Below are 13,942 nucleotides of genomic sequence, written 5' to 3'. Positions count from 1 at the left end.
CAATGGAGACTAAGGAAAGATTCTTCTTCCCCTTGGGGAATCCAGTCTTGCCCAATCAGTTCCTTCAAATTATAGTTCCCAGAATGCCACGTCAGAACAAGATTTCTGGGATTTGGGGGGGTCCAAAAAGAGGGTAAATAAAAGTTGGGAAAGGTCAGTGCAACTTAATGTTTCCTTCCTCTGAAATTCAATTGAAATAGCAACTTTGAGCCAAAATAGATGAGTTGCAGATAGCTCAGATACTTAAGCTAACAGCTTGAACAAACTCCACACTAAGAACAAGAGCTGGTGTATCACACACACACAAACACACACACAAACACACGCACACAGAGACACAAAACACACACACACACTCATGCATTAAACGTTAAATGTTATTTGGAAGATAATGGAACCTTTGTCCCCCAAAATATCAGGAACATTTTAATAGGATGCATTAGTAAAATTAATAAAAAGCAGGCCTGCACTTTTTCCTATACATTATCTAATTATCGCTTTGGGTCTAAAATAATGTCTCCTTTCTCCATTTCATCAGGGGATGTACACTCTGGGTTGTTTGCCTTTATTTCCATATGGATTTTGTGGCTGGCTTCAGCTGCCTTGGTGATCACACACAACTACTTCGGCCAGGTTCCAGCCGTATTCGAATTACAGAGCTGGCTCCTGGACTAGATTTTGCCTGATCAAAGTAGTAGGGCTGCTACTCCCTTTTAACAGGCTTAAACGGCTAAAAACGCTCCAGGAATTGAGAAAACATTTATGAAATCCACGCTTGCAAGGAGAAGAGCCACATCAGTGTTAGAGACTGGTTGGTTGTTCCTATGCAGCCTCCCTTTTGTGATTTTGAAATTCCTCAATTTACAAAATGTTCGTTTAGCAACCAACATGGTTGGCTAAGGAATTCTGGGAATTGAAGTTCTCACGTCTTGAGGTTGCTGAAGCTGAAAAACACTGGTCTAGTGGGCAACAGAGTTGTCTATCAGCACTTAGCAGACTGTTAAGAGCCCTGGTGGTGCAGTGGTTAGAATGCCAACTGCCAGCAGTTCGATCCTGACCAGCTCAAGGTTGGCCCATCCTTCCATCCTTCCGAAGTTGGTAAAATGAGGATCCAAATTGTTGGGGGGGACCATATGCTGACTCTGTAAACCGCTTAGAGAGGGCTGTGAAGCACTGTGAAGCGGTATATAAGTCTAAGTGCTATTGCTAGTGTTAGTTTTTCCCAACAGGGTGAGAAGATGACATGGTCTATCTTCCATACCCTATACCCAGGTTGGTGGGTTACAAAGGATAGACGAGACAGAGAGAGAGAAAATCCTTGGGAACATTTGACAAAAAGCAAAAGACCTATATTTGAACAAGGAGCAGTGTGTATAGAGAGAAAACCACAGATAATTCGGCAGACTACTTTAGCAGACTTCCTCTGCTGAGCTTACCAGAGCTCCTCACTCAGTTTGTGTTATATTTTTCCAACCAACACTCTTGTAAGAACCTTCAGTAGACACTCTAACAACATTTGCATGTTTTCTTTTTGGAATGTGACCTGGAAGGACGATTTACTGAAACCAATACCTCGCTTCCACCCTTTTTCCTGATGTATTCCTTCTTTGATGTCCTTCACTGCGGTACTTAACAGCCCAGATGTGGGAGGACGTTGCAGTTTTGCAGTAAGCGGAGGTATTTGCCTGGTTTTCTGCTCCACTCTCTCTCTCTCTAGATCAGGGGTCTTCAAACTTGGTCCTCTTATGACTTGTGGACTTCAACTCCCAGAATTCCTCAGCCAGGATCTCAAAGCCTAAATTATATAAGATCCCTCTGGAGATTGGGTCTTTCTTTTTTGTAGCCCAGGAGAGCTGTTCCATGGCTTATCTTCACCTATATCCTAATAATGCCCATTAAGAGGCAATATACAATCATAAGCCAAGCATAAATGGACTATTCGACATTAATCTACTGGGGAGGCATCTTTTCAGCGCCTCTTGGTGGCTACAGAAAACACCCCTCATTTTAAAATCTGAAGACTCTGAACTCTGACCCTTGATATCAAATTGGGAGCAATGGAACCTTTTTTTTTTGCAAGAAGTGAGTGAAATCACATTCTTTGACCCAGAAGAGCAATTGTGAAAAACTGGGCCAAGTGCCCAAGTGTTGATCATTTGGCTGTGGGGATGCTATGACGGTCGTAATTGTGAGGACCAGTCAGTCTCTTTTTTTCACTGATACTGTTTGAGCAACGTCTGGGTACAAGCTAATCAAAGATCAATAAAGAAGAATATTTGTAGCTTAGATATAGCAGAGGTCATAATACAACAACTGGAAGCAAAGATGGCATTTCCATAAATACAGTCCAAAATATGGATCAGATATGTAGGCGACACCTTCACCATAATAAAAAAAGGCCCAGTTAAATAATCACCCACAAAACCATCAACAAACCAGCTTCAAAGGAATCCAGTTTATCAGAGAAGAAAACAGCCACAGTCTCACTACCTTTCCTGGATATCCTGATCAGCAGAAACCATGATGGCAAACTAGAAACACAGGTCTACTGAAAAACCACCCACAGAAACCAAATGATCCACCAGCAAAGCCATAACCCAACTTCCCACAACTGAAGCTGCATAAGAACATTATTTAGAACGGCACCAACACACCGAGAGCACAAATGCACTGGAGCAAAGGCCTGGAGACTAAAGCATATGAGGAACGGTTGCAGGATTTGCGTTTGGCTGGCTAGTCCAGAGAAAAGAAGGACTATTGCAGTAGCGACATGATAGCAGTATTCTAGTAGTTGAGAGGTTTATTTTTATTTATTTATTTATTTATTTTATTATATTTATATACCGCCCTTCTCCCGAAGGACTCAGGGCGGTGAACAGGGCACATATAAAAATACAGGATACAAAAATTAAAAAGAATTAAATAGTAGCCCAGCTAAAACAATCAATAACAATATAAAAATCCCCATTAAAACCCCAACATATCCCCATCAGGCCAGGCCGGCTTGTTCAAATAGATGGGTCTTCAGACCGCGTCGGAAGGAGCGAAGGTCAGGTGCCATCCGGAGCTCGACCGGCAGCTGATTCCATAAAGCCGGAGCGCCCACAGAGAAGGCCCTCCCCCTGGGGGCCACCAGCCGACGTTCTCTGACCGGTGGCACCCTGAGGAGGCCCTCTCTGTGGGAACGCACAGGGCGGAGGGAAGTTGACGCCGGCAGCAGGTGATCCCCGAGGTACTCCGGACCCGTGCCATGTAGGGCCTTAAAAACCATTACCAAAACCTTGAACCTCACCCGGAAGACAACTGGCAGCCAATGCAGCTCGCGGAGCAAAGGTGTAACATGGGAGTACCGGGAAACTCCCAAGACAACTCTCGCGGCCGCATTCTGTACCAGCTGGAGCCTCCAAGTGGTTTTCAAGGTTGCCACAAAGAGGAGGCAGGGGGGGGGGGCGGGCAACTTATTTTCCAAAGCACCAGAAGGCAGGACAAGAAACAAGGGATGGAAACTGGTCAAAGAGAGAAGCAACCTGGAATTAAGGGGAAACTTCCCAACAGTGAGGACAATTAACCGGTAGAACAGCTTTGCCTTCAAAAATTGCCTTCATCACTGGAGATTTTCAAGAACAGACTGGGCAGCCATTGTCCAGAAGGGCAGTCTCCTGGTTGAGCTGGGGATTGGCGTAGAAGACCTCCAAGGTCCCTTCCAACTCTGTTATTCTATGTTCTTGAGGAATGTGGGCAAGGAGATGTCTCATTAAACCTAAGGAAGAGCCATCTTGGCTCTGCAGCACTTTACTGTACGGCTCACTCACTAGTAGTTGATCTCGTGGAAGGGATTGGAAAGGCTGTGCAGAAGCAATCTGGATGCGATTGTGTCAGCAACTTGATTGATGGGTGCAGTCTTTCCTGAAGACCTCCCTAACACCCCAAAGGGTGGAACAAATTGCCCTCCACCATCCCATCAAGATGCCACTTTTTGCAGTGTCTTATCAATCTTTGGCCCAGGCAATATTACTGTAATCCATCAATGCCTACATAAGTGGCGATTCTTCAGCTTCGTTCCACTGCTGGTCCTTATTATCCTTCCATGTGTTTTCACCTAAGCTTGTTCTGTTGTAGCACTTGGTAATTCTTTTTACAGAAAACGGCACCAACGTTTGCGTTTAAATTGTGCATGGTTTTTTCCCTGAGAAGCTGTAGATTTGCACTCATTTGTCCCCTTGTGCATGGCCTAGGCCCGGGATATTTGCAGGACCGTCTGCTGCCGGGAACGACTTCCCATCGCCCGGTGCGCTCACACAGAGAGAGCCTCCTCAGGGTGCCGTCGGCTAGACAATGTCGGCTGGCGACCCCGAGGGGGAGGGCCTTCTCTGTGGGAGCGCCAGCCCTGTGGAACCAACTTCCCCTTGAGATCCGGATGGCCCCGGATCTCCGGTCGTTTCGCCGCGGCCTTAAAACATTCCTTTTTCATCAGGCTGACCTGGACTGATGACAGGGATTTTTAAAATGTTTTTTAATTTTTAATTTATTAATTTTAATTTATTTTATTGGGGCTGTTAATTTATTTCTTTTTAACTTTTCTATCGCTGTATTTTATTGTTGTTAGCCGCCCTGAGTCCTTCGGGAGATAGGGCGGCATGTAAGTCCCATAAATAAATAAATAAATAAATAAATAAATAAATAAATAAATAAATAAATAAATGAGAAGATACGATGGGGATTAACACCGTTTGAGCCCTCAGAAAGCTAACATGTGGCAGCCAGAGAAAGCATGCTTCTTTGTGAAACTTTTTTTGGTGTGAAAGAAGGACCGGGGAGACATGATAGTAATGTTCCAATATTTGAGGGGCTGCCACAAAGAAGAGGGGGTGCATGTCTCAACCTATTTTCCAAAGCACCTGAAGGCAGGACAAGAAGCAATGGATGGAAAATAATCAAGGAGCGATACAACCTAGAACTAAGGAGAAATTTCCTGACGGTGAAAACAATTAATCAGTAGAACAGCCTGCCTTCAGAAATTATGGGTGCTCCATCACTGGACACTTTTAAGAAGAGGCTGGATAGCCAATTGTCTGGAATGGTCTAGGGCAGGGGTAGACAACCTTGGCTCTTTTATGAGTCATGGACTTCAACTCCCAGAATTCCTGAGCTAGCTATGCTGGCTCAGGAATTCTGGGAGTTGAAGTCCATGAGTCATCAAAGAGCCAAGGTTGCCTACCCCTGGTATAGGGTCTCCTGCTTGAACAGGGGGTTAGACTAGAAGACCTCTAAGGTCCCTTCCAACTTTCTTATTCTATTCTATGGTTTTGTCTCTGCCAGGTTTCAGAGACCAAAGGTTTTGATGCTGCCTAGTATTAAGGACACTTGCCGACTGGGTTCCCCCCCCACTTTGAAGGAAAATCAGAAAGAAAGAAAACAATCTGTGGACCCTTTGTTGAATTTCTTTGGTCGTTTTCCAAAAATAAAGAGGATTTAAAATGCTGTTTTACATTGACGAAAAAAAAGCAGTTGAAGGAAACCTGGCAATTTTATCCATCCAGACAAACCTGGTGATAGATTTAGTTTTAGCATGGAAATTTCAGCAGATGTCTATGGAGGGGAAACCAACAAAAAAACATCTGTTGAGCATTGATTGAGTGGGATGATGGATTGAGAGAATAGTAATTTGAGGAGATCGGGTCTCTAAATAGATTCCTTCAGTCTGCAGAAGCTGTCAATAAATCAATGTACAGGAAGGAAGGAGTGGAAGAAAGAGGGATGGACTTAAAAGAGGGATCAGCCTAGAATTTTTATGTGGTCACAAGCAAGCAAAGTCCAACAACACCCCCCCCCTTGACCTTTATCTAACTCCTACCAGGTGCTAACCCTTAGTTGAGAAGGTTCCTGTGCATAGGCACGAGTAACAATGTGGTTGTTAGTTGCGAAGTCGTGTCCGACCCATCGCGACCCCATGGACCACGTTCCTCCAAGCCTTCCTGTCCTCTACCATCTTCTGGAGTCCCTTTAAGCTCATGCCTCCTGCTTCAGTGACTCCATCCAGCCACCTCATTCTCTGTCGTCTCCTTCTTCTTCTCTTGCCCTCAACCTTTCCCAGCATTAGGCTCTTCTCCAGTGAGTCCTTCCTTCTCATTAGGTGGCCAAAGTATTTGAGTTTCAACTTCAGGATCTGGCCTTCTAAAGAGCAGTCAGGGTTGATCTCCTCTAGGACTGACCGATTTGATCAGTTTAATTGGACCTTCATGGGTAGACCTGATCTTTCTCAGTGGACATTCAATTCCTATCTTTACTTCTGTTCTACCCCACTTTCGAGGAGACTCCATGCCTCTTTCCTGATTTTCTACCACTTTCATATTCTCATTCCTCTCTTCATTCTCTTCTCCCACCTCTTAATTTTTGGGAAGGGAGAGCTTCCTAAGCATTTTCCATATATCTCTACGAAATCTGGATTCTCCTGAGCCTGGTGGGATCTGTCTGCTTCACCTCTCTTGTGCAATTTTGGAGTTGTGAGACCTGTTTTTGGAAGAGTAGGTTTGCCATTGGTATGCAGGATACAATAGTTCCCTCGTCCTGTTTCTGTTCCTCAATTTATCCTGCATTCCATTCCTTTGGAATGTTAAAGAAGGGAATTTCTAAAATTAATTCCAGAATTGAACATGCATACTTTCTTAAGTTCTTGAATCTTTCCTGTCCCCCTTAGTTTCCCGAAAGAGCATGCGTGATTGACAAAACACATGTAAACAACTGAAATCTAAATGTGATTATTCACAAAGCTTTCTTGAAGAGCTTTTTTGGGGCCTGTGGGCTTGTGCGCCTGCACGGTTGTACCAAGCCCTTGGTGAAACTTCACTTAAAGGAAATCTCAGTGCACAGTCCCACCAAAATGATCTTTTTTTTTGTAGGGTTTCATCAATGTGTAAATGCCTGCCAGTAACCGTTTCAAGTTACGTCCCTTCCACGCCACTTTGTCTGGGCCTGTCTGTATGCTGTGCAGTGCTTTCTAGAACCCTTCATGAATTAGGCTGGTTGCATCCAACATCTTCATCAGTGACACAAACAAAGTTGGAAGGGGTGTGTGGGAAAGACACAAATGGAAGAAATGGAAAGTTGCGGCAAGTCATGAAAAAGCTGCATATAGATCATGTATGAACTTGGGAAGAAGAGTGAAAAAGCATCCACTGATGTGGATGAAGATTCTCAATCCTCCAGGTAGATTTGTCTGAAGGTTGTCTGAAGTTGTCTGAAGGTTGAATCGTTGCAACTGGACTAATTTTTTTTGTTGCTAGTTTGAGAGATGTTTTGCTGTCTATCTAGGCAGGTTCATCAGCCAGGGTAAACCAGTTAGAATCAGAATCAGAATAGAGCTGGAAGGGACCTTGGAGGTCTTCTAGTCCAGCCCCCTGCTCAAACAGAAGACCCTACATCATTTCAGACAAGTGACTGTCCAATCCCCTCTTAAAAGCCTCCAATGATGGAGCACCCACAACGTCTGAAGGCAAGCCGTTCCACTGCTTAATTGTCCTCGCTGTCAGGAAGTTTTCCTTAATTCCAGGTTGTTTCTCTCCTTGATTAGTTTCCATCCGTTGTTTCTTGTCCTGCCCTCTGGTGCCTTGGAGAACAATTTGACCCCCTCCTCTTTGTGGCAGCCCATCAAATACTGGAAGACTGCTATCATGACCTTCTTTTTTTCAAAAGACTAACCAAACCCAAATCGTGCAACCGTTCTTCATATGTTTTTAGTCTCCAGGCTGTTCTGTACCAGCCTGCTACCGGCCCTGCAGAAAAGGCAGGGACGACCCCTTTTACAAGAAGGCAAGAGGCTGGAATAACGCCTGCCAAATTTATTGCTACAAAAACAAATAGAACAAGACACAAACCAAGAAACAGGAGCTTTTCAAGCGGTTGCCTTCAGCAAACCAGCCCTCCCACGCATTCCCCCTTAAATACAGTTCAGGGCGTGGCTTCTCTCTGCCTCCTTCCGAGAAGCCCCTTTGCCTTCCTCTGTTTACTCCTGATTGACTGCCTCCTGCGTCGGGCGTCCTTGAACAGGGCCAGCTGTGGGTCATCTTCATCCACACTGTCAGGCTCACACAGCTGGGTCTGCGTCGTGACCAGGTGGGAGGGGCCTGGCTGAGGGCTCTCATCAAACTGTCCAACCCCCTCAGCAAGCTCTTCAACACCCCCCTCCTCCTCCTCCTCTGAGTCATCCGACCCAACTGCCGAACCCACAGGCTGACCCTGAATCACAACACAGGCCTTCAATCATCTTAGCTGCTCTTCTTTGCATTTCCCCCAAAGTCTCAGCATCTTTTTTGTAACATGGTAACCAAAACTGGATGCTGTATTCCAGATGTGGCCTTACTAAGGTTTTATAAGGCGGTGCTAGTGCTAATTCTATGCCTCTGTTTACACCACCAAGGATTGTAATAGCTTTTTGACTGCTGCAGAGTCTTGTTGGAATGTACCAACTCCAGCCAACCTCAGGGGTTTCCTCCCCAAAGGGCGTTGCAGTTTGTTGACAAAGATTCTCAATCATCCAGTTGCAACGATTCAGCCTTTCAGACAACTTCAGACAACCTCCATCCATTGTTGGTTTACGTGTCATCAAGGGGCTGCCAACTCTTGGTGACCTCATCTTCTCCGGGACAGAGGAGTCAAGATTTGAGGAGAAAGTTGTAAGAAGTGGAATTTAGAAGTATGGTGGCTTAGAATACAGATAGTCCTCGACTTACGAGCACAGTTGAACCCACAATTTCTGTGGTTGCGAGACATCTGTGAAGCGAGTTTTGCCCATTTTACGTCCTTCCATCCCACCATTGTTAAGGGCAGTTGATAAATTTTTAACCTGGTTGTTAAGTGAATCTGGCTTCCCCCACTGACTTTGCGTTGTCAGACGGTCACAAAAGTGGATCGCACAACCTTGGGACACAACAACGGTCATAAGTATGAACCGGTTGCCAAGTGTCTGAATTCTGATCATGCGATCATGGGGATGCTGCAAAGGTTGTAATTGCGAGGAATGGCCATAAGTCATTTTTTCCAGGGCTGTTGGTCACTAAATGAATGGTTGTGAATCGAGGAGTACCTGTACTCAAATATCCAACCCAATGATTACTTACCTGCTGGTTCTTCCGTGCTGGTGACCACCGATGTTGGGTTGACGACGGGGATTTCTGCAAAAAAAAATAAAAAAAAAAGTGACAAGCTTTCTTAGCTGACTTGCGTTTTCTTCCAAAGTCTGCATGCAAGTTAACCCCACATTTTATAAACCAAAGGCTGGTTTTTACATTTAAAAGAGATGGATTTAACAGCAACAGATGCCTGGCAGATGGACTCCACTTGACTAATTTGCAATCCCATGGCTAGATTCATACAGTATAACAAAGTTAGACCTACCAGTTAAAGATCTCTTGGCTATAGCTTGACAATATGCTAATCACCGTTAGTTTATTCTTTTTAAAACTTGGTCACTTAATGTCAATCTTGGTTAGACTTCGGAGAGGGATTTGGCTAATTTCATTGGTGAATGTGTGGGTTTACTCTGAAAACCTGGAAAGTGAGTTAATTCAATAACTGAATTAAATATGTTGCGTGATACTGATAAAATATTTGTCGCTTTTCTGAAAGGGCCTAAAAATATGGTTTTCTCAGTAAGACCATAAACGGAGAGTGAGCCAATCAACTAGAATAGAATAACAAGAGTTGGAAGGGACCTTGGAGGTCTTCTAGTCCAACCCCCTGCTCAGGCAGGAAACCTTATACCGAGTAGAGATTTGATTGGGTTATTGTTGCCATGGGGGCAGGGGGGGTGTAGAAGGGTTGGGTTTTTTAAATATATATTTAGATTTTTAAATGTTGAAAGCCATTGGAGTCTTGAGTCAGGTGGCCATCTGAATTTGTTTCAGAAATAAATCAATAATAAATCACAGAACAGTTTATTATTATTTTTTCCTTCCAAGAGCGGCACGAAAAGCATGCAGAATGTTTAGAAAAGCACATCTTCCTTCCCCTGTCCTGACCACTTTCTACAGAGGGACAATCGAGAGCATCCTGTCATATTGCACTACAGCAAGGGTCTTCAAACTCGGCCCTTTTATGACGCGTGGACTTCAACTCCCAGAATTCCTCAGCCAGGCATGCTGGCTGAGGAATTCTGGGAGTTGAAGTCTACGCGTCATAAAAGGGCCGAGTTTGAAGGCCCCTGCACTACAGTCTGATTTGGAAGCATCCCTGCTTCAGAGGGGAAGGCGGTGCAGAAGAGTGGTGAGGAGGGCAGAAAAGATCATTGGCAGTTCACTTCCTTCTGTCCAAGAACGTGGCACGTAAGGGACACTTGAGCAGGGTCCACAATATTGTCTGCGACTCTATGCATCCTCTTTATGACCTGCTTTCCTTGTTCCCTTCTGGGAGGAGGGGGCTTCATGGTATCTGAAGCGGAACATCCAGATACAGTCACGGTTTTGTTCCATATAGTATGAACATGTGTTATGTATGTATAACCGAAAAAAATATAAACTATTTTGAGGCCATCTGGCTTTGGGGGATTATGAGTACCGCTTGAGCTGTGATCTTACAAGCTATTTAAAGACAGAGTGAGAGGTAAGGAATTACTGCTAACAAGACATTTGGGATTATAACCTTGGCAGACGGGCAACCTCGGACCTTGGGATAAATTTTATGCTTTCCTTTCTTCTTCTTCTTCTTCTTCTTTTTTCTCCTTTTTATCTCCCCTGTTTGTTTGGGGAGCCTAATGGATTACAAATTTTTGATGTTTGCCTGGAGAACTATTTGCCTTGTTACCTTCTGGGAGGAGGCTCCGTGACATCCGAAACAGAACATCTAGATTCAGTCACAGTTTTGTTCCATACAGTATCATGTTATGTATGTGTATGGGTATCTCTCTCTCTCTCTCTCTCTCTCTCTCTATGTATATATGACAAATGCTTGTTAACTATTTTTAGATTACCTTGCTAGGCCCCAAACATGGGACAAATCTTGTGTAAATTTTAAATTGCTAACAAAGAATTAAGGGAGACTGATATGCATTTCAAACTTATTAGTTTTCATCAGTCAGCCATACCCTTCTGAGATTCGAACCTGGGCTGATTACACATTAGGCAGTTGTTTTCACCTCTAAGCCTAGCAAGGTAATCTAAAAATAGTTAACAAGCATTTGTCATATATCTCCCCTTGCTTCTCAGCTAACAAAGCGAGAGAGATCCTGTGGCTTAGAGGTGAAAACAACTGCCTAATGTGTAATCAGCCCAGGTTCGAATCTCAGAAGGGTATGGCTGACTGATGAAAACTAATAAGTTTGAAATGCATATCAGTCTCCCTTAATTCTTTGTTAGAAATTTAAAATTTACACACACACAAACACACACACACATATATATAGTATGTATACGTATATGTATATGTATATAGACAGATAGATAGAGATAGATAGATAGATATAGTGATAGAGAGATATAGATATATAGATATAGATATAGATATAGATGTAGATATATATATAGATATATAGATATATATATAGATATATAGCTATAGATATTCTTTTGAGAGCAGGCAACAGAATTTCATTTTTAATGTGTGCTGGTGAGCTCACAGTAAAAAAAATGACAATAACGGTTATCTTATCTTACTCACTAATGCAGGGAGCTACAGGTGAGCGACTTTGCTGATAACCTTTGGCGCAACGATTGCACGTTAAGCCGGTGACGCCATCTTTGCAAGGACATTGCCCGGTGGTTTGGTTGCAGGTTTTCCCAGCTGCGCCGACAGGATGGCAATCACATGCTGGAAAAGCAAGAAGGGAGGGGGAGAAAGAGGATGGGAAAACCTTAAAAACGAGAACTTGCAAGGGTATGCACGCTCGCATTTCATAATACTGCATACCAGGAGAGGCAGAGTTATGTGCAAACAGAACCTTGATTCAAAACACATGTTCGCTGTGACGAAGAGCTCCTTCAAGTGTCCCAGTTCTGGCTGAGGATGTTAGCCTGCTACAGAGCTGAGTTAGTTGCACTCTTAATATAACCATGACCATGGGCTCTCTGTGTGGATGCCACTTCCGGAAGTCCATTCTGGGCCTGGGCAACAAAGAATTAGCTACTGGTTCTGCCGAACGGGTGCGGACTGGCTGAATCACACCACTGCTTCTAGTGCCAGGTCAAAACATTGTCAAAAGAAGCCTGATGCCTTAAGCGTGACACTAAACTGGCTCTCAAGATATGCAGATATGTAGAAATATGAAAATATGGCAATATAGATAGATGTGACATTCCCAACTAACCCACACAGATACTTCCTGGAACTACCATCCCCGAACTCTTTTATTCTCCTAGCCACCAGGCCTGATTTCAAGGCCTCCCGAAAGAGGAGCGAAATTGGGACCAGGTAAAGCTGATGAGGTTCAGTGTTCCAGAGAGGAGAGTAAATTTAGATAAATTTAATAAATACACAAAACCTAGAAATTCCAACTTAGATATTATGGGAACTGATGTCAGGACCACCCAATAGGTTCCAGTTAAACTGATGATTTATTCCTATTACCTATGCACAAGAATCTAGTCTATTAACAGTCAGCACTAAATTGGTGCTAGATAAGAGTCAATCCAAGAAGGGTTGGATTCGATCCGTTTTGTGGGAACATAATGATTCCAGAGACAGCACACTAAAAAGCAGAGACATCACCCTGCCAACAAAAGTGTGTATAGTCAAGGCAATGGTCTTCCCAGTTGCAATGTATGGCTGTGAAAATTGGACCATAAGAAAGGCTGAGCGCCAAAGAATTGAGGCCTTTGAACTATGGTGCTGGAGAAGACTCCTGCGAGTCCCTTGGACTGCAAGGCGTACAAACCAGTCAGTCCTAGAGGAGATCAACCCTGACTGCCCTTTAGAAGGCCAGATCCTGAAGTTGAAACTCAGATACTCTGGCCACCTAATGAGAAGGAAAGACTCACCGGAGAAGAGCCTAATGCTGGGAAAGGTGGAGGGCAAGAGAAGAAGGGGACGACAGAGAATGAGGTCGCTGGATGGAGTCACTGAAGCAGGAGGTGTGAGCTTAAAGGGACTCCAGAAGATGGTAGAGGACAGGAAAACCTGGAGGAACAGGTCGTCACCCTGGTTTGGCCTCTTGCATGATTCCAGTGATGGATAGCCCTAAATTCTCAACCCTTAAAAATTGCCTTCTCTTCTCCCGCTAACTTAGCTGCCCTGCTCTAACTAGCATGGATGGCATAGGGTGCTAAGGCTCATTAAAATGAAAGAATTGCAGCTCTGGGAAGGAGGGAAAGAATTTAAAAAAAGAAAGAAAGATGAAGGGTAGTTTTTCCTTCCAGTGGAGAATTTTTTAACTTTGCTAAAAAAAATTTAAAAAAAAATAAGCAGAGCAAAGGAGGCCTGGTTTATGTCAGGGGGGAAATTTCAGAGGGAGGGCTACATTTATTTATAATGCTTGGCTCATTTTTATTATCTGAGAACTAAACAGCCAGGGCGGTTTCTGCCTCTTAAGACTCCCGGGGTTGATTAACAATTCTGGACAAGTCTTGGCCCCAAAAATGACTTGATTCCCTTTTGCTGTGAAACATCGCTCGTTACATTGCCATTAGCATTACATACTTCATTGTGTGGAGATAAAACATAGCAGCATCAGGACTCTGGCAGGTTGGCGCTGCAGTTAGAACTAGCATTTCTACTGGAGCCCGGTAAATGTATCAAAACGGTGTGATTTCTCCGTTGTCATCCAACAAAACATGGGTTGCCGAGGAGCGGGTCTCCTTGGCCATCTCCACATTCCTTCTCCTTGAAATAAAGCACACCACCCCCAAAGTTGAAAGAGATTTATATAGACTGGATTAGCTGCGGAGATGCCAATTTGGAAATAATTATCATAAATTGTAGAGAAGTGGAAGGCATTTCAGTACAGTTGGAGAACTTG

General features: G+C 43.9%; 1 protein-coding gene across 1 annotated transcript in view; it reads right to left on the bottom strand.

The window, feature by feature from the left end:
• NTN3 (netrin 3) overlaps nucleotides 1-13,942 on the bottom strand; it is a gene marked incomplete at its 5' end in the record, with an annotated part of 83,335 nt that overhangs the window by 29,000 nt on the left and 40,393 nt on the right. The window contains 2 exon segments of the mRNA XM_083372800.1: nucleotides 9,117-9,170; nucleotides 11,650-11,799. Coding sequence (XP_083228926.1) covers nucleotides 9,117-9,170; nucleotides 11,650-11,799 — 204 coding nt within the window.

Source organism: Vipera ursinii (assembly GCF_947247035.1).
Source record: "Vipera ursinii genome assembly, chromosome: 13".
NCBI lineage: Eukaryota > Metazoa > Chordata > Lepidosauria > Squamata > Viperidae > Vipera > Vipera ursinii.
The sequence above is the reverse complement of the archived record's forward strand: the minus strand, read 5'-3'. Positions and strand labels throughout refer to the sequence as shown.